Source organism: Filicampus tigris, chromosome 6 (assembly GCF_054856515.1).
Source record: "Filicampus tigris isolate MCC_2025a chromosome 6, RoL_Ftig_1.0, whole genome shotgun sequence".
In the NCBI taxonomy this organism is placed as follows: domain Eukaryota; kingdom Metazoa; phylum Chordata; class Actinopteri; order Syngnathiformes; family Syngnathidae; genus Filicampus; species Filicampus tigris.
This window is the reverse complement of record NC_141222.1, coordinates 10629296-10653489: the sequence shown is the minus strand read 5'-3', so window position 1 is coordinate 10653489 and position 24194 is coordinate 10629296. Positions and strand designations below refer to the sequence as shown.

General features: G+C 40.3%; 2 protein-coding genes across 4 annotated transcripts; one reads left to right on the top strand and one right to left on the bottom strand.

The window, feature by feature from the left end:
• Positions 1 to 39: 39 nt before the first annotated feature.
• On the top strand, positions 40 to 10781 carry best2 (bestrophin 2). Of its 3 annotated transcripts, XM_086033726.1 has the most exons (10): positions 40 to 611; positions 1671 to 1887; positions 1976 to 2070; positions 2937 to 3170; positions 3937 to 4091; positions 4179 to 4256; positions 4986 to 5138; positions 5227 to 5307; positions 8145 to 8299; positions 8937 to 10781. In XM_086033726.1, exons 2-10 carry the CDS (start codon positions 1724 to 1726, stop codon positions 9697 to 9699), a joined length of 1878 nt encoding a protein of 625 aa, XP_085889852.1. In that variant the 5' UTR covers positions 40 to 611; positions 1671 to 1723; the 3' UTR covers positions 9700 to 10781. The 3 variants fall into 3 exon arrangements, with proteins under 3 accessions (XP_085889852.1, XP_085889851.1, XP_085889850.1); XM_086033725.1 differs by having other exon boundaries at positions 1717 to 1887; positions 3937 to 4256; XM_086033724.1 differs by having other exon boundaries at positions 3937 to 4256.
• On the bottom strand, positions 5558 to 13801 carry LOC147145747 (protein Hook homolog 2-like). The gene is made up of 4 exons (XM_086033729.1): positions 13655 to 13801; positions 13510 to 13584; positions 11058 to 11197; positions 5558 to 5605 (listed from the first exon to the last, which is right to left on the bottom strand). Exons 1-3 carry the CDS (start codon positions 13700 to 13702, stop codon positions 11078 to 11080), a joined length of 243 nt encoding a protein of 80 aa, XP_085889855.1. The 5' UTR covers positions 13703 to 13801; the 3' UTR covers positions 5558 to 5605; positions 11058 to 11077.
• Between the last annotated feature and the right edge of the window lie 10393 nt (positions 13802 to 24194).

Sequence of the window (24194 nt, the reverse complement as noted above, 5' to 3'; positions counted from 1 at the left end):
CTCCAGCAGGGCAACGGATTGGCTTTGCCAAAGCATGAATTTTCAGTTAACCTGTCACATCTGGGCTCTGCAGCAATTAACGGAAACACTGAATAGTTGAAGGAAAAAAACTCAAAAGGAATATATATATTTTTTTAATAAAAGGTGGACATAATTATAATTTACATCCACGTGTTTTGTAGGATCATCAATATGTTTACATTGTTTTTTTGTTTGTTTTTGATATTCAGCACAAAAGGTTTGTTCAAGTTCCACTTGCTCGGCTTTCATAATTTCCTCCAGTCTAGTTCGGTAGTTACGGCCTGTCGCTTGTGCTCCATCATCCAGCCGCTCTCTCCCGGTCGGGAACCGCGCTAACGAGCTGCTCGTCCTCCCCCATTTGGGGATTTACCCCGGGGCGCACTGACCACTGGACGCACCAAGGAGGTTCTGATGATTAGTGCCATGTAGACGCCGGGGGACGTCAGGGTCGTGTGCTCTTGAGCCAAAAACACCATTGGAGCTCATACACACTCAGAGAGGATTTTTAACCACAATGTGAACACAAACCGCTTAGCCCGTGGACCACTACGGACCAAACTGAGCAATTAGCACTTCTAGACTCCCAACAGGTAAGATATTTCCCTTTAGTACATGTCATATGGAAATGTGATTCATTACGCCGAATCTGAAGTGATTTCAAATGTGTTGAATTTTCTGTCAAGGAACCATATTTGGAAACATAAGTGATGTTAACAATGTAAACCCTGGATGCTAAAATAATACAAAAATGTTCCTGCAATGGTACCATTTTTTTTAATGCAAAATTAAACAGTTAAGAGTAAAACTGTTAAGTGCATGTGAGTTTGATGTAATTATTCTTTTAAACTGCTAAGTGGTGTAACTGCACTGTATTGTACTTAACCTCTTTCTTATTTGTTGTTATTTGGTCACCTTATTTAGCTAAGGGACACATCTCACTATGTGGTGATGAACTTGTACACTACTGTAAATTACAGTAATGATAATAAACAAATGATCCATCCAGCAATTTCCTATTTAGCGCTTATTCCTCAGTTTGGTCCGACTCTTAAATGAGCTCGATCTTATCCCAGCTGACTGAGTGGGAGGTGGAGTACACTGGACTGGTCACCAGTACGCGGCCTCTGTCTTGTGGTACATGAAAGAATTACTTACTTAAGTCAGAATTTACATTTACAATGAAACATTAGAATCAATCTTACAGGCTGTTTCAACTTTTTAGAAATACAAGTGTGGTACTTTTTTCCTTTTTTGAAGTACAGTTAAGTTGTGTTCAACATTTAATTACAATACATTTGCATTTAATTTTTAACTGTTGCTTTAATGTTATTGGAAGTTGGATTTTTATTTATGTGCAATACAGTTTTAATTCAAATCAGTTAAGTTGGTTTTGATTCCATATATAAGTATATTAATATATATTATATTACATATATTAATGTTGAGACTGAACAATGTTACAGTGGCTTATAATAAAGAACATACTGTTTAGGAATTTTCTCATTTTTAAAGAACACTTAGGCCTGCTACATAACTGTATTTTAATGTTTGCCCTGATATTTGGAGAGTTAAGTATATTTTTGTGGTGGTGCTTGTAAAAAGTATAAGAACCACTGCTTTCTCCTATTCAATTTGTGTTGTACATGCAGCTATTAGTGAGGTGACTCAAACCTACAGTATATTGTTTCTCCTGAGCCGGTGCATGCTGGCAACAATGACTGTCACCTACACGGCCAGAGTTGCAAACGCTCGCTTCTGCGGCTTCTCCAAGCTGCTCTTGGCGTGGAAAGGAAGTATCTACAAGGTGTTGTATAAGGAGTTCCTGGCTTTTTTTGCCATGTACACGGCCATCAGTATCACATACAGGTATCAGCGCCTACAGGTGCACACGTCCGTAATTATTCAAGCCACAATTGGTCAGTAAGCTTTGTAATGGTAATTGTTTTTCTTTTAGATTTTTGCTGCCTGAAGATCAGAAGAGGTATTTTGAGAAGCTGGCAATTTACTGCAACCACTACGCCAGTCTCATCCCAATGTCCTTTGTATTGGGTAAGTGGCAATTAATGCCAGCTATAAGAGACCATCAGATCTCTAGAGCAGTGATTCTCAACCAGTTTGCCTTGGTACATTAGTGTCCCATGAGAGATCACCAGGTATGCCGCAGCCGCAGGCAATTATACAATGTCATTTATTTTAACCCAAAAATACATATTTTCTCATTTAAAAAAAAACATAACCTTTATCCCAAGTTATTTGGGCCAACTACGTATAGTAACAGGCAAAACAGTCAAACGTTATTCCACGGGACGACAGGAGATACATAATGACCTTGTATTGCCACTTTTTGTGAATCGTTTTGCAAAGTGGTGTGCCGTGACATTTTTTCCGAATGTGAAATATGTGCCTTAGCTCAATAAAGCTTTAGAAACACTGCTCTAGAGGTTTTTTTTTTGACCAGCCAACTTGAGGCCAAAGGCAGGGTATACACTGGAAAGGTCGACAGTCAATTGCAGGTCACATGTAGACAAAGAACCACTCACTTTCACATCCACACCCACAGTTAATTTCCAGGCTTCATTGAAACATGGGATGAACCCTGAACACTTGGAGGACAAAGCACAAAGGAAGGCCTGAGCTAAGTTTCAAACTCAGAACATTTCTACTGTCAAGCAGATCTACTGTACTGCCAGTACTAATAAATTTACTGGACAAAATAAATGTAAAGAGGTTATGTAATAGTATCTTGGGACTGTGGTGCTTTTGTCATTTTTTTCCCCATTCAGCCAAATAATTGAAAATGATGCAATTTAGGGACCTCTCTAGCATAAGTTGGGCTTCATCTTGTGCTTTAGTACAGGCCTGCCAGCAGCACAGTTGACCCCTGTCTTGTGTTTCCTCTGGAACGCTGTGAGCAGGTTTCTACGTGACCCTGGTGGTGAACCGATGGTGGAACCAGTACACAAGCATCCCCCTTCCAGATCGGCTCATGTGTGTCCTCTCAGGGGGCCTCCAGGGCAGTGACGAGCGAGGCCGCCTGCTCAGACGCACCATGATGCGCTATGCTAGTCTGTCAGCCCTGCTCATCCTCAGATCCGTCAGCACAGCTGTCTTCAAGCGTTTCCCCACCATGGACCATGTGGTGGAGGCTGGTGAGTGTCTGATGGCAATGGAGAGCATGTCGTGCAGATGCTCCACCATAGAACTTACTTAACTTTACACACTATTGACAATGATCTGACTCCTCTTCTGGACAAAAGAAGAACAGGACAAGCACATCATAAAAATGATCAAAATAAGTGACCAACCTTACAAGCTTACTTCTATCAAAATGTACACAGTTCACTCGTGGGGGAATCAATATTGTTTGAATTGATAAGCACTGCGAAACTGATTGAAATAATTGTATTTAAATGACACAACGTACAGTGTATGGACTAATACCGGCTGATCAAATAGGGGTTGGCCTGGACCGTGCAAATCTCAAGTCGTCTTCTTACAAGACATTTTGGACAAAACAGATCTTTCAACTGTGCAAAAGCAATTTGGGTAGGGCTGATTCTGTTCCTAGTGCACAAAGTAAGGTACATAAAGGAATGATATGATGAGTTCGGTGTGGAGGAATGTGAGAGACCTGCCCATATTAATAAGCCCATCAAACACATTTGGGATGAACTAGAACGAACGGAGATGGTAATTCAGACACACACATACACGCACACACACGATCAGGGGTGCAAATTCCAACTTTAAAGCGGCCAACTTTACATTATCCACATTTATTTACGTAAACTTCCTTAAACCTATGAGGCCCAGAAATTTGACATCAAGGAATTAGTTGTCTCTCAAGTCATGTTGGTTCACTTCTCTGACTTGCCATACGAAGCAAGTTTACATTTGCGGTTGAAAACTGTGCAGGTTTTATGAGCAGAGAGGAGCGGAAGAAGTTTGAAGGCCTCCACTCTCCTTACAACAAATACTGGATCCCTTGCGTGTGGTTCACCAACCTGGCTGCTGTGGCCCGTTGTGAGGGCCGCATCAAAGATGATCACACGCTCAAGCTGCTGCTTGAGGTGTGTTATCATACGCATGCACACACACACAGGGAGGATTCAGGTTGGAATGTGACCTCATTCAGCTTTGTGACTGTTTTCAAGCAGGAGCTGAATGCGTTCAGGGGGAAATGCGGAATGCTGTTTCATTATGACATGATCAGTGTTCCACTGGTCTATACTCAGGTAAGCAGACACAATGCGTAATATAATCTGTGTTCACAACAGAGGGTCAAACAAAAAATATTGATAGTATCGTAAGTACTGATGGGTCAGCACAGCGACAAAAAATTGTGTAAACGCCAAAAAAATTTCAGAAAACACTGATAAAAATGTTCCCTATAGGGGACGGGGAGGAATTTGTAAAAAAATGTTGCTATGTTGCACTTGGCACTTTTCGGCCTCCATTTGGCACAGATACACTGGCTGCACCTCCGCCTAGACGTTAAAACTAAGAAAGAGGTCATTTAGATCATCAATCATAGCCATTGTGTGGTATTCGTATTTTTGTTACTCAGCCAGTGTTCATGGGTCTGGTGGACCCACTAGACTTTCAAAAACGACATAATTAAATCATTTTCTGATGAAATACTCAACAGATGTGTACTACATCCCAATTGCAAGTTATATGAACAGCAAACATTGTTCATATTTGCCCTTAAACTGAATTAATTTACTACTTATTTAAAAATGAAATGTACTGTAATTAACCCCCCCCCCCCCCCCCCAAAAAAAAAGAGGGAAAAAATCCCATAACAGTGTGTTATCACCATGCGGAGAAGGTTTCAGATATGCCACATGTATTGGATCCCAAAGAGAGGTCACTCAATGTATTTTATCTACATGTTACATGACCCAATTGTTCGGTCAGTTTAAATCAAAGACGAGTAACCTGTCCCTCTATCTGTCCTGCAGGTAGTAACTTTAGCCGTGTACAGTTTTTTCCTGGTATGTCTTATCGGTCGCCAGTTTCTAGATCCTAATCAAGGTTATCCAGGCCATGACCTTGACCTCTACGTGCCCATCTTCACCCTGCTGCAGTTTTTCTTTTATGCCGGGTGGCTCAAGGTCAGCGACGGTTTACTTCGGATTATTGAAATGAAATAGTTTTCACCTGGCTTTTTAGTGAGTTTCCTAAATGTCACTTTTCCTTAAGGTTGCAGAGCAACTGATCAACCCTTTTGGAGAAGACGATGATGACTTTGAGACCAACTGGTTGATTGACAGAAATTTCCAGGTTGCCTAATTCTTCTCTTATTTTGTCATTTTACTTCACCCTCTGGCTCCTGTGTTTACAATCTTATCACTATATTGAAACTCCGCAATCAGTGGGAACTTCGTTGCACCTGCGTTATCTAATCTCATGGAATTTGAGACAGAGCTGCAAGCATTTACCTTATTAGCATTTATTCTGGTTGTTGTAGCTTGTAATGCCGTAGAATTGCTCTGCATCATACTGAAATGTATATTACTGTTTTTGTTGCTGTAAACGTTTCATCATGGGCCACATCGCAGTTAGAGTTTCCCTCAGTGGTCTGTAATGACATAAAAAAACAAGACAACAAATAGAATTTGAAATCAGAAGTCATGAAAAATAGTGACAACCAAGTATTTCAGTATACAAGTGTTTAATTTAGGGTTAAGAAGTGATTTGGTGGCAGGAAAGTGCTTGTAATACGCGCACAGGTGAACAAAAACGGCAATTTTTGTACAGGTTTTGGGCCGTCTAAGTGCAGTCTAACTGTGGGCATGGGTGGAGTTTTTTTTTTTTTTTTACACGACAGAAGCATGCTTGCTGGACTCCATGCAGGAGATTGGTACGCGTAAGGTACGTTTATGTAGAACTACAAGAAGATTTGTGGGTTATTTAAAATTGGCTGCTGTAAAGTGGGCACTTAGAGGCTGTCGTGCATCTGTGTGCAGCAATGCACTGAATAGAGATTTTCTGCCACAAATAAAATCAGCCCTAGTTTGTTACTTTTATTGAGGTCACTTTAAGATGAATTAATTACCTCTCAACACAATTTGTATCAATGTGGTCCCACAGTGTCCATTGATATGTAATGAAAAACATATCATTTAATAAAACACAAAAAATTCTCGTCACCTGACTAGAAACAGGCAAAAGTGCTTCATCTAAGGGGCTCGTTAACTGCGCCCATGTTTGGATTTCCTAAATGGAGCGCTCCGTGTGTCGCCTGCAGCGTCATGTCAGTGGTGATTTTGAGTGTATGTGTGTCAATGTATGCTTCAAACTATAGTAAGACAACTGAGTGTGCATCCTCGGTCGCATGACTGAATCTGTAAGGGACGTGGGAATGGTGTGGTGTCCTGTTTGTAGATCAAACTGGGGTAGAAAAGAAGGAATCGATGTGGAAATGTATTGTGTGCGCTGAGAGGGTGAGGCAGTGCGCAATTGCTCACGTGCTCAACTTAGAGGGAACATTGCCAGTGAGCATTGTTACCCGGTATTATCTGTCTACATGTATTGCTCCAACATTTATATTCAAATATCCGTTGCTTAAACGGTAACCAATGGTGTTCCTTAGCCTGTCTTCGGCTTTTCATATTATGTGTTGGCATTGAGCTAGCGGATTTAAAAAGTTTTGTTAAAAATAAAAAAATAGAATAAATAAATAAAACAAGAAAAAAATGTTAAACCTAACTGTATGACCTGACAGAATATTATTAAAATGATCCGTCTGGTACCATTTAAACTTGTCACACAAACTAGCTAACCAGAAGGCATAACTGAATTATTGAACTCTGCTTCGCGGCAAAAGTTAAAATGAAGGAATTGGACAGCTTTCGGAACAAATAAAGAATAGATATATGTAATGATGATTTCCTATGCGGGCTGCTGCATTGCTGGGCTTGGAAAACCACTGCCAAAGTTGGCGTTTTCACCAGGTCATCAAGTAAGTTGATCACTTCCCTTCTGTTTTTACTTGAATGTACAGTCCAAAAAATACAACATCAAACCGGTAACATTTCGTGTTTGGCACATTTCCAACACGAGCAAGCTTTGCTACCATGTAGCAGTCTTGGCTAACGTCTTCTTGTACACAGTGCACATTGTATGGACAGCTTCATGTCATGTGCACATTCGTGAAAGGAGTAGGCTTGATAAGGGACGCAAGGGTGGGGTGGGGGTAATGAAATGACACTACATTCAAATTTTGCCAGGAGCTTGAATATCGCAGACTCCACCTTTATGACAAAGTTACATAGTGGTTTCAAAATACACAAAGTGTAATTATCTTTATTTTGACAGTAAACTTCAACTGGGAGTGGTATTAAGGAGGAAGTCAACCCAAACATATTTTTTTAAAGAATATGTTCCCAGCAGGCGCACTAGTTCAAACACGGCATTCTGATTAATTTTGCGTTAGTGGAATATAAGTTAAGCAGCAAAATGCAGTCATTTTTAGCCGTCTCTGGGGGTGGCCATTTTGTCTTGTGTCGACTGAAAATGACATCACAACTGCTCACAAAGATCAATCATGGCTGACCTGTTTTCTGAATCTGAGCCGTGATTGGTCATTGTGAGCAGTTGTGATGTCATTTTCAGTCGACAGAAGATAAAATGGTCGGCCCCAGAGATGGCTAAAAATGAGTGGATTAACACTTATTTTACAAACGCAATATTTATCAGAATGCTCTGTTTCAACAAGTGGGCTTGCATACAACATATTCTTGAAAAAAATGTTTGCGTTACTTCCCCTTAACAGATTGAAGCCTCTTTTTTAAATCTTTTTTTAAAGAATTGTTCACTATCTGCCAAACTGGTGCTCATTGTGAAGTGACTTGGGTTGAGTTCACTGCAACCACAGCTCACATCTCAAATTTGTGCCCATAAATCAGAGCAAAAAAATCAGCCAAATGACAGCTCATACCTCGAAAAAACTCAGTAATTTAGGTTACTCACATCTTAAGGCATCATTGCACTATACGTGTTTCATAGATTGTACAAGTGTACATATGTTGTGGTGTGTAAGAGTGCCCAGTTTTAAAATTACAAAGTACTACCAAAGATCGTTTAATCTGTATATGCATTTTTCTTTGACCTGGCAGGTGTCCATGATGGCAGTGGATGAGATGTATGGAGATCTGCCGATGATAGAACGAGATCGCTACTGGAACGACTCCAACCCGAGACCACCCTATACAGCTGCAACTCTTTTTGTCCTGCGCAAACCCTCCTTCCAAGGGTCGACGTTTGACATGGCGTGAGTCTTTGGGGTTTTCACTTTCTCATTTTCTGTGCTTTCAGCTTTTACATTCCATTTTGGATCTCCTCAAACGGGGGGTGGGGGAGGCAGCGGTGAAGGAATATAAATCAGGGAGCATAATCCATGGCCTTATTTAATAGAATTGTTCGGTGTTGTCACCACATTGTGTTATTGAGAACACATTCTTTTAATAGCATAAAAATCGAGCCAATGCTAGCTAGCTAGCTCTTTGATTTCAAAACTAAGCCTCAAAATGCATCATGTAACATGAATTTTGAAGTCAATTAAAAAACTATTGTGTCCATAGAAGTTTTTTTTTCATTGTGCCAAGTAATCAAAACAGGCATTATATAAAATTGATGTTAAAAAAACAATACAACAGTACAATTCAGTCTGTTAAATTAAAAAAAAAAATACTTTGAATGAAGTACTTCTAATTTAACCAGTGGTTTTATTAGTATCTCTACTTGTTACTGTAAGTACAGAGTGTACAGTAAGTAAATACTTTGACCACTTCTGAAGGCGTGTAGTGAAAAACATTGTCAAGCCCTGATAAAGATTGACCAAACAACAATGTCAGCATTATGTGTGATCATCAAACAACTGACCGAAGTGTTTGTGTACTGTCTGGTAGGATTCCCAAAGAAGAGATGCATTTCCAGCCTCTGGAGGAGATTGCTGAGAACATGGAGGAGTCAGTCAGCCGTCACCCCAACATGGCTCTCTTCAACCGGCTCCTTAACGCGGCCCCCTCACACACCGGCTTCATGAGCGGAGCCCTGCGACGCACCTCGGCCCAGCTCCAGAGACTTTATCATTCGCCCAGCATCGACCAGTGCATCAGCGATGATGACGACAGTGAAAGTTGTAAAATAGGGAAAGGCGGCTCTTTGCCGTCTGGGCTGGGGCAGGACACCCAGAGCACGGTGTGTAGTTTCAGGGAGGAGAAAAGCACCAGAGTGCCTCTGCTTGAGATTCAATTTGGGGCCGAACAGGAGAAGCCACGGGGGCACACTGACATCAGCCGGGGGGGTGAGGACACTGAGACGTACGGGACTGGAGTTGAAGGTGGCTGCGCAAGACCAGAGGAAGAGAAAGCAGAGATCCCATCTCCTGCGTTGCGCCTTCCTCCTCCACCGCGCGACTCTAAAGAGACTCGACCAGCTTTCACCATTCCCATCACCTTTCCTCACCCCTCTCCTTTCCCCTTTCACCCGACTTCCCACTCCAGTTTGGAGCACTGCAGCTCGCAGCCTGTTATCAACCACCACAAAGCTGCGCCCTCCATTCCTCATCCTTCTTTAGGTCAACGCAAAATGTCCTTCCTCAACGTTCCATCTTACGAGCCCCAGCGCTTCCGCAGTGTCAGCATGGGATCGGAGCTGACTGGGACTTAGTCAAGCACCGGTCGTCCAATGAACTTTGAAACTATAATGCTGAATTCATCCATCTGACTTTTATATCGTTTATCTCATTTTGTGTCGCGGGTGAGCTGTAGCCAATGTCGGCTGATTTAAGGCGTGAGGCAGGGCACACCCTGGGCTATGGATAAACAAATGGCATTCGCACATAAGGACAATTTAGAGTCTTCAATCAACTTAACATGCATGTTCTTCGTATGTCGGGGGAAGCCCAAATAAAAGAAGGAAAGAAAGAAAGCAAAATAAAACAAAAGAAAGAATGAGAGAGAAAGGCAGAAAGTGAGAAAGAAAGTGAAGGACAGAAAGAAAAGGGAAGAAAGAACCCGCACTAAATATCTTCTGGTGACACTGCCTGTGTTCTGGACTTCAACACAATTATGGATTTTGAGTTTTTAGACTGTATGATAATTGAACTCTAAATACTGTAGCATATCTTTAACATCTAACTTACAATAATCCTATCCGCATCTGCACTATGGTAGAGTAAACAAATGTCACATTTAGATGGTCAAATTGGCCTCATCGGAAAAAGGGTTTGAAATTTACAGTTTTACTACAAAATTTAGTATTTGCTATATACTGTCTTTGGATGTTATGTATCGTCGCTATCCTGCGAGAAACACTTATGCCCATTTTTTCCACTTATTTTTATGTGAATGGTGTTTCCGTGTTACAGACATCACATTAGCATGAAAATGTTTTTCCCAAAATTGGACATAAGTGTTTTTCACAGGACAGCGACGATATGTTATGTTTATAGTAACACTGTATATTCATTATGTATAAGAGAAAGTGTATTTGATTTGGTGCTATGAGACAAAAAGTGATTTATCTCTTGATCAATGTTTGCACCAGTGTAACAGTTTGTCCCTTGTTAAACTAAAGTAACCACGATATGATAAGGCTGATGTAAATAAGCACTTTTTGTACTAAACGTTGTCAAAGAACTACCTCTGTACAGTAGTGCGATGAGACTGAGGTTATGAGGGCATGTTCACACAGCAGAAATAATAGTGTTTTTTACCGATTGCTACTACTGAATTAATAAAGTGAATAAACTTATACTGTTGACATGGAATATTGATAGTTATATTGCCTCATTTCCTACAATACAACAGCCTTTTATTTCTAGAATACCGTATAGTGTACTTCACATTACAACAGAACAGACAGGGAGATAAATTACATCATTTGCCAGCAGAGGGCGATAACACGACATTAAATGAACCACAGTACAATGGAAACAAATGTACCGTATATTAAAGAACAGACCGTCCTTGATTTCTACAGTGTCCAGGAGGACATAAATGTCCATTTTCCATGTCCATGCTCACCAAGAGGGAGAAGAAAGCTTCTACCGGGGTTGCAATAGCCTCCTGCTGCGGGATGATTGCCTCTGCCTAGAAAGGAAGGACTGGGATGGGCCTGGAGGTTTGGGGTCCTCACACAAAGTCTGCTGCTGTAGAGCAAAGGACTGCAAGGGGCAACATGAAGTCCAAGTCATAAAAAAACATCTTTATATTTGGTGCTGTTATTTTACTGCAGTACCGTATGGGCCGACAAGTTACATACAAGGGTCTTATTGCTACCGGTGTAGTGAAGTAACTGAATACAAATAATACTTTGTTACTGTTATAATGGATTTTTCAGCTATCTCTAGTTTGCTTGAAGGGGAAATCAACCAAAACATATTTTTTCAAGAATATGTTCCCAGCAGGCCCACTAGTTGAAACACAGCATTCTGATTAATGTTGCGTTTGTGGAATATGAGTTAAGCAGCAAAATACACACCCCTTTTTAGCCATCTCAGGGGGCGGCAATTTTGTCATTTCTGTCGACTGAAAATGACATCACAACTACTCAGGTCTCACATAACGATCAATCACGGTTCAGCTTCAGAAAACAGGTCAGCCGTGATTGGTCGTTACCTGAACTATGAGCAACTGTGATGTCATTTTCAGTTGACAGAAGTGACAAAATGGTCGGCTACAGAAATGGCTAAAAACAGGTGGATTTACTCTTATTCCACAAACGCAATATTTATCAGAATGCCTTGTTTCAACAAGTGGGTTTGCATAGAACATATTCTTGAAAAAAATATGTTTGGGTTGACTTCAGCTTTAACAATTTTTTTTTTTTTCTGACGTTTTACTTTTACTCCCTACATTTGAAAAGAGATATTTGCCTTTCTACTCTGTGCTTTATCCCCAAATAAGATCTTGACAGAGTCAGAAAGACAGGAGCAGCAGCGACATGGAGGAACCAGAACCAGGTAGTATTAACGATGATGGCAACAGATTCGGAGAAGCAAGATTTTCCCCCGTCTATGGCCTTATTTAAGAGAATCTTTTTCCCCCCTTTGTGCCGATGTTATCAATATGGCCACTGTAAATAATTATATATACATATTATAGCAAAAATCAAGTTTTACTTTTTTTAGTACATTTCAGACTCACAGTCTGCACCTTTTTTAAATCGTTACTTAAGCACAGGAGTTGAATTAGTACTTTTACCAAAGTTGTCTTTTTACACAAGTATCTGTACTAGTAAAATTGTGAGTACTTTTGCCATCTCTGTTTATGACTGAGGAAAAAAAGTGTTCAAGAAACATGACCTTTCGTCCAGTACAGGAAAGAAACTATATGTCATCTACTTACACATACACTAAAAGTTCTTGGAAAACACGTCTTAATGAATTACTAAGTAGCTAAGTGATTGTGCTAGAACTCTCAGTTGACTTTGAATCTTAATTCTGAATCTTAAGTAGGGATGCACCAATACCGGCACCAGTATCGGAGCATACAGTAAATACTCTCCATCTATACTTTTATCAATGCTCCTTTACTACTACACTGATACCATTTCATCAGCCTTACATTACTATTCTGCCCCGCCCTGAGCGTGTGGCGTGCAGCTAATGAGCAGTTCTTCAAAACATTGCACTTGTGCTTGCTTCATGTACGTACTGATTATCAACACATCCGGTTGACTGTTAAACTCGAACAAAATAAAGAGAATTGCATGTCTATCTAATCAAACGCGTGGCTTGCTCGTACCACATTGTATCCTTAATGCTAACTCAATGCGAAACTCTATAAAGGGGCTAACGAATTGGCATTGAAACTTCAAACAATGAATATTCGAACACAAGTGCCTCATCAATAGGCGTATACAGAAAGATAATACAACAATATTCACAGGCATACATTATATAGTACGGTATTTTCTATGTATTTTCTGCTTGGGTGCACCGCACTGCTCCCTGACGGTCAAGGTGCACACAAAAGAAGCAGAACACACAGTGTACATAACTCCAAAAGCCATGTGGCAATACTTCAGGGACAGATGACAACACTAAAGCCAACTGCATATGATGTTCTGCAAAATTGCCAAAAGGAGGGACAAAGTCTGACACTTTTTACACGAGCAATTTGATTAAGCATCTGAAGAACTTCAGTTAAGAGGCCCACAGTACCTTGGAGAAACCGCAAATACTTGCAAAGACAACTCACTGCAGAACTGCAGAAGTGTAGAACAAGTGTAATGTATGAATGCAGCTTAGTGCTGGTATATTTTTCTTTTGTTGTTTTGAGCAATATGATTAAAATAAAACCACTTTTCATCACAATTGCAGGACATAATGGCATTATCAAGTATCGGAACTTGGTATCGGAGAGTACTTAAATGTCAATAGTTATGTTTGTACTCGGTCTGGAAAAAAAGTGGTATCAGTGCATCCCTAGCCAAAAAAGTCAGCAGACATGATAAAAGTGTTCATGTACCCACCATGCTTTTCCAGGCTGTAAGCAGAAGTTCCTCCTCTCGTTCCCGCTGTGTCTTTGAGTGTTCTCCCTGACAGTTCTGTCCAATCAGAATCGTTCGCTTTATCACGAAAAATAGAACAGAGAAGCAACAGCAGACCTAAACCCACCTCTATCATGCTGGCAGCACACTGATTAGCATCCTTCCTGGTTGTCATCACTTTGCAGTTCAACTTGATTCAAATTAAGAAAGTGAAACTTGTTCAACATTGGTCTTTTTCTGCCGCAGATACAATAAAATGTGAAGTCACTGCAGGCTTTAGTGATCTGTTTGACAGTCTGGTTCAGCCTGCACAGAGATGCCATCCTGCTGACTGAGGCATTTTCACTCTTGGCCAGCCATTCAGTGGCCTGTGGATTAGTGGGTACAAACACCATAACACAATGCAATTAGCACAATGGCTTCATGCTAAAATGTAGCAATGACACAAGAGTGTCCTCAAATCAACAATTATACTCATCCCAAAGTAAATGAATTTTCCTTTCAAAATATGACTTCTAAAAATGTGTATTTTTAGATCAACCTGATCAAGTCAATGAATTATTTCAGAACAGTCGAATTGGATGTAAATAGTTGTAAAAAAAACCGTTTTTGTTTTACTATTATTTAACGGTTTAAAAAAAAAAAAAAAAATATATATATATATATATATATATATATATATATATATATATATATATATATAATTTTTTTTTTCCAAGTTATGTGTCAGTAATGCCCCTAGATACTGTTTAGTTATTGGCGATGCACATTTAAGGTTGCACCTCATTGCTCTTATATTGTCAGATAAAAGCATATTTTTAAGGTTATATGTGTGTGCGTTTGTGTATTTGTGTGTAAGTGAGTGAGTGCAAGTGTGCTTGTGGTTGTCTGTCTTTGTGTATACTGCGAGGGAGGGAGGGAAGGTGGAAGTTGTGTGATGTTTTTAATGTACAGCACTTTGAGTTGCATCTTGTGTGTGAAAAGTGCTATATAAATACAATTTGATTTGATTTGATTGAATTTTTTTTGCCATAAGGAAATTTCTCTGATTATTGTATAGACTAGCATGCATGTTTACAAGCTGGGCATCAATTTGGTATTCAGCGTTGACAGGATTAAAAAAATAATAAAGACTTGATCAATACATTAATTTACATGATTATTTTCTTCTTATTATTATTATTATTATTATTATCATTATAGATTTGTTATTGCTTTCTTGTTTTGAAAAGAAATGTGTGTCTACAGTGTCATTTGATGCTTGTGGGATTCTGCAAAGATCCATGACTTGCAAACCTCTTACAGTACGTCTGCTTTTTTGAGTCATATAGAGTCGGTAAATAGAAAGAAATTAAATTACAGATCCCCTGATTATCAGTTGACAGAATCAAAAGAGTGAAATGAGTACACATGAGAAATACAGAACTTCTGGCCACCGGTTGCAAGTTGAGATTTCTCAATTTCCCGTCCCTGAGAAGCGTTTTAAAACAAGGTCAACCCATTCCAGTCTTTGAGCTGATTTCAGAAATGTGGTTTTGTCTTTCCCATTAAGTGCGAAAACACAAATGTGGAGGAGGATTTCAAAGAATGGGGCGTGTGAATGCGTGTGTGCGTGTGTTTCTCCAGAAATTAGAGCAATGAGGTCAGCAAGGAATCTCATTTAAGGTTTAACTCAACCATATGTTGTTGAGTCTTTATCAACTCAGTGCTATGCTTGCAATTATGATTTGGTGTGCGTGTGTGTGTGTGTGTGTTTGTATATCACACTTTTTTTTTTTTTTTTACACATGCCTCTGCGTTTCTGTTATTATTGTTGCTGCAGCACAAAGAGAGAGAAGTGTGAAGACGAGATACATTTCTCGGAATCTGCATCACTTAAAAGATGCACTTTTTACTGTACAGAGAATGAGAGACCACAACACATCAGAAACACAAACGCATGCTGTTATTATTAAGCAGGTGCCCGTTGTAGGAATGTGTTCAGGGTATCAGTCTCAAAAGTTAAGAATAATATTGAAATTGTTTGCATAATAACAATATTATTCATCTGACACAACGGGGCCATACAGGGAAAATGAAAAGCAAAATGGTCCTATTAATCACACAACTTTCAACAAAAGAGGCAAAACTTCTCCCCCTCTGCACTTACTTGTGGAAGTGCTGATTTGACTCAGTAAAGTTAAAAAGTACAGACTCTGAAATGTACTTAAGTACAAATGAAAATGGTTTTTTTTTCAACATCAGTTATGCACAATGCCTATTATGCCTAATCCATCCAAATATTAGAAACAGATGTGCGGCGCAGTTCAACACTGATAAACACATTGTGAAATATCTCTCTAAAAGTATCACACAAACCTGCTTGATATTGATTGTATTTGATTTTAGGAGGCAGGTCATGAGGTTTATAAGAGTGACTCAGGAGTGACTGAATACATCAGAAACATCATATCAACCATATTATAGTCAGGAGGCCCACAAGTGTCTCTTAAATTATAATCCATTCATACTTTTTTTTTTTTTTTTTCGCTAGTGCAAGTCAGTCTCAGGGCACATGGATACAAACAGAAAAACATCTGCAGTCAGTGGTGTTACCATGCAGGATGCCGGGTGTGGGTAGCCATTAGTCTTACTTGGGGGGGCAAAAAAGTGCTACAATGCTCAAGTAGGTCGAAATCCAGCGGAGGGCTACTGCACCTTAAGACGTGTTTTGTTTTCTCCTCAATTGTGATAACTGTTGTTGTATTTGGGCTAAACAAAAAAAAGTTGATTTGATTTGATTTGACTTTGAAGACATCCATAACTGAGCGGTATGGACATGCAGGGGACTATTTTTTTCGGCTTTTTTGTTTTGTTTTTAAGGTGAAAGAGGATGTAACAACACAAACAAAGGTTAAAACTTAGAATACAACCATAACTGAACAGTATGAACATGCAGGTGAGAATGTTTTGCTTTGTTTTTGGTTCTGCCATCAGAACTACATCCAGTTTTCTTTGGGTGGGCAGAGTGTGTCCGTGGGTGGGCACTAAACCCCCGCACCCCTAGTAACACCCCTGTCTGCAGTGGAGTTTGTGTCACGGGTGCGGCGTAGAGGAGCCAAATGCAGTACAACATAAAGTATTTCATTTAAAGAAAACAAAAAGTCAGACAAGGTGCTGGGATAATACCAAAACAAATTAAACAAACACTAGGACAAAGACAAAGACAAGGACAAGGACCAGGACTAGGACAGTACTGGACTAGATTTTGACAAATGACAAAGCACAACGAACCAACAAGGACTGAAAGAAAGCGGGGAACTAAATACAGACAAGTTGACAATACAACGAGGAACACCTGGACAAGACAGAGAGGGTAGGAGGGAGCTGGTTGGCTAACACAAGGGACCGGGATGACAAGCACAGGTGGACTCAATAACTTAACGAGAGACAGACGAAGGAACGCAAGAAAAAAGATTCAACTAAAGTCAAAAGCCAAACTCAAAAGACAGACTATGACAGTTTGTAATAAGAGAATAACAAATTCATCTCAAATTCCCAACAATCAGTGAGAAAACTGCCGCAATTACCAATCAAAACCTTGAATTGCAATACGGTTGCAATATTTCACACTAATCTCATTAGTCCGGCAAAAAGGCACACGCACGCGCGTGCTCTGACAGGCACACGCGTACACAAAGTTGTACCCAATGCCGTGTGTTTGCCCATTCTGAAATAACAGGATCGAAGCCGCACTTTCAGCTAAATAAATATGACACGTCTAGTCAGTGTTTACGACGGTACACCGATTGAAAGCCTTGTACTCTCACATGTATTTATTCAGGCGTGTCCGTACGTCGTACGTGTGTGTGTGTGTGTGTGTGCGTGTGTGTTGAGGCCACTCCCTGCCTTATACAACTGCAGTTCCGAAGAAGTTCTCTCTGTACGTATAAGGACCTGTCAGTCTGGTTCTTTGTGTGTCTGTTACTGTGTGATTGCTGCTCCCTGTGTCACACTGAACATACGGCCAGTTTAACAAGGTCACTTTATCAGTATGAATGAAGAATCCGCCAGTGTCAGTGGTCTGTCTGAGGCGTGAGGTTATTAAAACAAACTCCAGCAGACTGATGAAGCTTTTAGTCTTTTGTTGCAACTGCAACATTTTCTATCTGGAGTCAGAATTCATAAGTTATGTGTTGGCACTCAGGGAGGGCATCGTCTGTCTTATTTGACCACACCGGTTGTGGATTGATAAGTAAAGATGTTCCTCGTGGACTTATCCTCATGTTGAGTTGGCACCGACACCTGATTATAGAATTATGTACCCAGTTATATTTAGCAACAAAACTCTCTTCTCATTTTGAAATCTAATTACACACCAGTCAGTGCCTAATGGTGCTTTACTTTCTGGCTAGGCTAAGATGGGGGTGGAGTTGAGGAGGCGTCTTTGAAATGTTAACCGCAGGCTTTTCACGTACAGATAATCCCAACGTATTTCTTGAATTATATTTGTTAAAAGGGTATTTTCTGGCAATAAATGACACCGGAGTGCCAACGCTAGGTATTCTGATGGTGATCCAGAGTATTCTCTAAAAACGTCTAACGGTATGAGTTAGCAATGAAAAAACAAACACATTTTGGTTGTTCTCAAAAATAACAACAAGGGCAACATCTCCAAACGCTGTTAATTCTAAATGAGCATCTGATTAAATTTTAGCGTCCAAGTGGTTGTTGTTAAGAAGCCCGATGGCACTATATGTGTGTGTTTGTGTGGCGCCAGTAGCAGCAAAACATGTTTGTTCCAATTTGCAAAACGTGCAGACGACTTGGACACATAGCAAGTTATTATCCAACCTGGGCATGTAATTTGCAGTTTGCACGGAGGCCAAGGTGGAGCACACTTTAAATATAGGAGGGATCTCTGGCACTGCTATAATGTGGGCTTTTTAAACTGCCTCTCAATTCAGTGACGTGGCATTAAAGTGGTCCTTTTGAAATTTTCAGCAATTAAAAAAAATATCAAATTTGGATACCAGATGAAACCTTTTTTGCACAGGGGCAAATACTAATATGATTGAAGTACACTGTGTAACGATTACAAATATTCATTTATTCACGAGTCAACACTATTAAAAGACAACATTTCCACCCAATGAGATCCGATTTTATTAAATTGATTCAACAATTAAGATGCCCAGAAATTGTGCTTTAACAATCAGAATAATCCTGATATGTTCGTTGAAGACTATGATGTAAAATTATTGTAAGGTTGATACCTTCCTGAAGGTGTCAGCCTAAACATATTGCTTTTAAATTTATGGTACAGTTGAGGAAAAAAAAAAGCCGACTGAGGCCTTGTATTGTATACCGCACATTTAATTTAAACTAAAGTTATAGTATCAGAGTAAGTTACAGTATCAGAGTACAGGAGATCCTCCGGTTACGAACGAATTTGCGTTCTTACGCTGGCTACGTAGCCCGAATTTCTGCGTGAATCGTAATTAACTCTTTAATAACCCCAAAATCTCAAAATAAATATCCGATGTTCGTTGGCGTCTCGCCTTTCTCCGACCTTTGGATAATGTCCAGCTTCGTTTCCATCGTAATGGCTTTCCTCATGGCTGGCCCACCATTGCTAGAAAATTCTGCTTTCTTTTTAACATGCACACTATGGGGCTGGAGGCAAAATGGCGGATGAGACTCAGGCGTCGTAAAATCGCGTTACTCGTAGGTCGAGAACCAGATGACCTCCTCTAGTTTCCAATAGTTTCATGACATGAGTGTATTTGTTTGTTTTTGTTCAACTTCCAGGCAGCTGTTTTAAATATATTAACATGTATATGTGTAGGTAATCTCCCAAGCGTTACACTTTTTGTAATCAGTATTGATGGCGTCAAGCAAGCACCAATTTTCGATCCATGTCCCCGGCCGGCCAAAACGCTGCTGTGCAGTGTGAGTGTGTGAGAAAAGTAAAACTATCACTTCAGCTGCCTGCGCCTGTTTTAGAAGTTTTTCAAGAAGCAGTCTCATTTTTTTGGGATCATCATTAAAATGCCTAGCGTTGGCACTCTGGTCTCATTTATTGCCAGAAAATACCCTTTCAACAAATATAATTCAAGAAAAACATTGGGCTTATCTTTTTTTTTTTTTTTTACTCTCTTAATTTATTTGTTAACACGCAGTGGTAACATAACATTCCACCAGAGTACACGCAAATCTTTGTCTCTTATCTACTAGTATGCACTTATTTTCAGAGCTGGGCATTTTACAAAAAATTGAGCGTCCGTTATTCGTCATCTGTCTTCACCGTGGGTACCCTTACGTCAGCCTTCATTCGCGTTTTTTGGGGGCGGATAAAAAAAAATAACCCGCCTATGGGCCGGTCCACCTCTGATTTTAAACGGGCTTTCGTCAGCGATTCCGGCTGCAAACTTCAACAGTGTTCCCTCGCCCCGCTGGCCGATATTTGAACAGAAGGAATGACTCGCAGTGACTGTCTGCGCCGTGGAAGCCTGTTCACAGCGCCCACTCAAATCAGTCCCCCAAGCAACAAGAACTCACTATTGTGGCCATCGAAGCCTCGCCGCAAAAAATAGACTAAAGACGGACTACAGACGAAAGATGGATTAAATACATAGGCTTCCGACTATGCTTAGTCCATCTATTTTGAAATTTTACACGTCATCCATCAACCATCAGCAAAACGGGCGTCCGTCATAGGCGCATAGACGGACCGGTCGGTCACATAGCCGGAGTGCCAAGCTCTGTTAGTTTACATAGCGCCCCTTGGTGTTGAGACTCCGATGCCACATAACTGAAATGCCGTGTGTTGCGGGTTACATTTAAGTGAAATGTGGAGACCAGTTGTGTCAAACTCATTTTTGTCGCGGGCCACATCGTAGTTCTGATTTCACTCGGAGGGCCGTTGCAACTGTTAACCCGTGTAAATGTATGATCGCCTTATACACAACTAATTGAGGGATCACCAGTTTGGAAATCACAAGCCAGTAAATAATTTGTTCAACTATTTTTTTTAATGTATTTTAAAGGAAGGATTGGTAATAAATGTTTGGAATATCAAATATGTTAACGGTGAAGACAATTTGAGTTAACACATGATTTTGGCCTTGAGTTTGACACCTGTGGTGTAGACTGTTGGATGGTAAAATGTCATGAATGACTAGTTGGTGTAATATTTGACCGAGATGTGTGCCCTGTTCAAGAAAAGCTGCTATTTTATGGTTTTGAACAATATTTGATTCAAATCAAACATTTTCATCACAATTGCTAGAAGTAGCAGCATTAGGGTACCCTTAGCGAGTATGCCAATCTAAGTACTTATACTCAGTCTGATAAAAGTGCAAGTATCTGCGGATCCCTAGTAGTTAGTGTGGTGCTGTAATACAAGTAGTCGATCTTAGAATGATGACCAAATGAGCAGATGAAGTTTTCAGTGTTGTACTAATGAATCTTTGGGTTGTTCAAAGCTGCCGTCTTTTGGAAAAAGAAAAACAAATAAATCACTGCACATCTGTGTGTGTGGGGGGGGGGGGGGGGGGGGAGGGGCGATGGGGGTGGTGCTGGAGGGTTGACTAGTTAAGAGCTGACTCCTGGCAATAAGCTCTTGTCCCATTATTCTTACTTTCTTGTCTGTTTTCATGTCACTGTGGGGGCTCCCTGATGGAGGCTGACAGCACCGCCTGTCTTGCGTCCTCCGGCCCGTTGCCCGTCTCCTCCATCGCCCCCACTCATCGCGTCTCGTCCGCTCTGCCCCCTTCGCTCTTGCCCGTTCAGCATTGACTTGGGTGACCTTCCTTTGGAGGTTGCCGGCTTGGCTTTGAGCTTCTTAGGGGGTAAAAATATGCGGAAGGCTGTCAAAAGAACATCTGGGATGAGATCGAGCATCCATCCATGACTGATTAATCTCTGGCGGATAGTTGCTCTTCTTGACACTATGGATGTGTACAGAATGAGCCCCGATCCACTATAGAGTGAGTTTGGTGACCAACTGTATTGAATTTTCCATTTTGGAGTGCTGTTGGAATGTGCAACGAGTACAGGTTATACCTCGGTGGTTTCCTCACTGTATCCCAATATTCATCTTAATAATCTTTAATATACAGTCCCTTCCAAAAGTATTGGAACCACAAGGTAAATTCCTTTGTTTTTGTTGTTGTATACTGAAGACAGTTGTGTTTCACGTCAAAAGATGAACGTCAGAGAAAAGTTCAGAATTCTCTCTTTCATTTCATGGTATTTGCTTTACATCTAGATGTGTGAAGGAACTCAGGAAGGAAGGAATGAATTCAAGGAATTCAGTTAATGGGCCTGCTGGGAACATATTCTTGTTATAAATATGTTTGGCTTGACTTCCGCTTTAAAGTGAATCACAGCTAATAGTTGTTGGCATAACCCTTACTTGTACGATTGTTGCATTGTTCGTTTGAAATGCTTTTCCAGGCCTTTACTGCATTTCTTGTTTGTTTCTCTCCTCTTTTGGTGGTAAAATGTGTGATCTATTAGGTTAAGGTCTGGTGATTGACTTTGCCAGTTCAACCTTCCACTTTTCTAGCCTCTTTTTTCTGCCTCTCACTATACACTGCTGGCAACGACAGATAAACAAACGTACATAATTTGTAGTAAATGAATCATTTTTGGACCAGTTGAGTGAAATGGAATAGTTTCCCATGGCACACCTGATGATCTAACATGGTACTGTAGTTGAAAAACAGTGATATGATCCACAAAATAATAATATAATCCGTTTCCTAACCCCTGAGCCTACTTGTCTGCATGGAGCTTTCCCGGATGTCTCAATACTGTGAAAGTGAAAATGTGAACATTTTTGTGTGAATGCGTCACTGAAGAGCCATCTACTATGGCGACACCTACACAGGTTAGAATGATCAGTACATGTTAATTGCTTTTATGAATTGAGGCGTGCCAGTTTATTTGAAACACGCACACACGCATATTCCGCACACACTCCTTCGCACTTCCTGTTGCACAATTCCACAACTGATAGAAAGGACAAACTTGTTCAACTGGATGGAAAGTGGCAGGCAACGACGCCTGGAGATGAATACACTGGATGACTTGGGTCAGTAATGATGAAGTAAACTTTCTAACGTAGCCGATGAGAGAGAAGAAAGTGGAGGATGTCATGTTTTGGCCGAGACATGTATTATTCATGCTGTCAGTGGAGACATGGCTGAAGTCACGGGAGTGTAAGTAATGGCGTGTGTCACCTAAATCAGCGGCGATGATGACCTCATTTTACTGCACAACTCCCACCGCCCACATGCTTTAAGGAGCTCCAGCTGCACGTGGCCGCACACTCACACACGCAAACCTATGAGCTTTGTGCGAACTCACAATAAACCAATAAAAAAATATGCTGATCATTCCTGTTTTCCGACCAGCTCGTCTCTGCGACGTGCAGACTAGAGGAGCTGAGTAATCAAATCTGTAAAAGATACAGATGATAACTGCGCAACAAGAGCACAATATCGAATTACAAATGAGCTCTGCACCTAATGCTATCTGTCACTGATTGTTACAGGTAAATAGTTAATTGATTTTATTAGGGGGCAAAATGATGAACACGTGGTAAGCACATCCACGGATTAGTGGTCTAGAGCAAGGGTGCCCATTACGTCGATCGCGATCGACCGGTCGGTCGCAAAGGCATTGTAGGTAGATCGCTACCAAAACAGACAATTACAGAAGAATAAAAATCATTCTACTAGCCGATTCATATTTTTTTCCATTCCCCCCTCTACAGAGTATTTTCATAAATTAATATACATGGTTTTGACATCAGTCAATCTACATGAATTTCTAACAGAATTTAATCTTAGTTTCTCCGAAATAAATGGAAATTTATGTGCTATTTTTCATTGTAAAATGTAGAAAGTTGATCATATTGACTTCAAAAGTCATCATTAATTAAAACAAAGATACTCTTAAACAATCATTATCAAAAATTGTTGGTTGATGATTCAATACTTTTTATTTTTGTTAAAACATCAGTTTTTTCGGTAGTGACTGCAAAATTTTAGATGTGACCATATTGTTGCTGCTGTTGCAGTAATACTTTGTGCGAGGGTAGCATTGTAATCACTTAACTACCTTTGCCATATTTTAACTTTTGACGTGTATTATAACTAATGAAACATTTTTTCCCCATTTTCTATTGCTTTGTGCTGTACTCAGGGTCGCAGGGGGTTGGAGTTGATGGCAGCCGACTTAGGGCAAAAGCAGGGTACACGCTGGACCGGTCACCTGTCCATCACAGGGCTCTTCATCATTGAAAAACTGTGGTTTACCCTTCCAAATGAAAATTTAATTGGAATGACAAACTTTTTTGTAACCTGTATGTATGTTCCCTCTCTCTCTGTTTTTTGAGATACATCCGGTGGTCTTGTCTGCTCCGTGTTCTTCTGACTTTCCTTTGCTCTCTGCTGGATAATTCATTGGTAGACTTCAGCTTTCCTTCTTCCTTCCATCTCTTATTTCTGTCTCTTTTCCTTTATTAAATATTCTTTGGATATCACTGGATCATTGTAACCCTTCGCCTGTACTCTGTCTCTGCTGGGCTTTTGGTCATTTTGGCGTTTTTCCCTTCAAATTAAGATAAAATATGAAATACAATATTGTTAAAACCTGAAAGATCTATGCATGACATA

Bases quoted from the DNA above. Each gene is read 5' to 3' on its own strand.
- best2 (XM_086033725.1), top strand. From the start codon at position 1,724: ATGCTGGCAACAATGACTGTCACCTACACGGCCAGAGTTGCAAACGCT. The intron at 3,171-3,936 runs GTGAGTGTCTGA...AAAACTGTGCAG, and splicing joins GGACCATGTGGTGGAGGCTG to GTTTTATGAGCAGAGAGGAG. The intron at 5,139-5,226 runs GTCAGCGACGGT...CTTTTCCTTAAG, and splicing joins TTTATGCCGGGTGGCTCAAG to GTTGCAGAGCAACTGATCAA.
- LOC147145747 (XM_086033729.1), bottom strand. From the start codon at position 13,702: ATGACAACCAGGAAGGATGCTAATCAGTGTGCTGCCAGCATGATAGAG. The intron at 13,585-13,654 runs GTGGGTTTAGGT...CTGATTGGACAG, and splicing joins GTGCTGCCAGCATGATAGAG to AACTGTCAGGGAGAACACTC. The intron at 11,198-13,509 runs GTGGGTACATGA...TGCCCCTTGCAG, and splicing joins TTACAGCCTGGAAAAGCATG to TCCTTTGCTCTACAGCAGCA.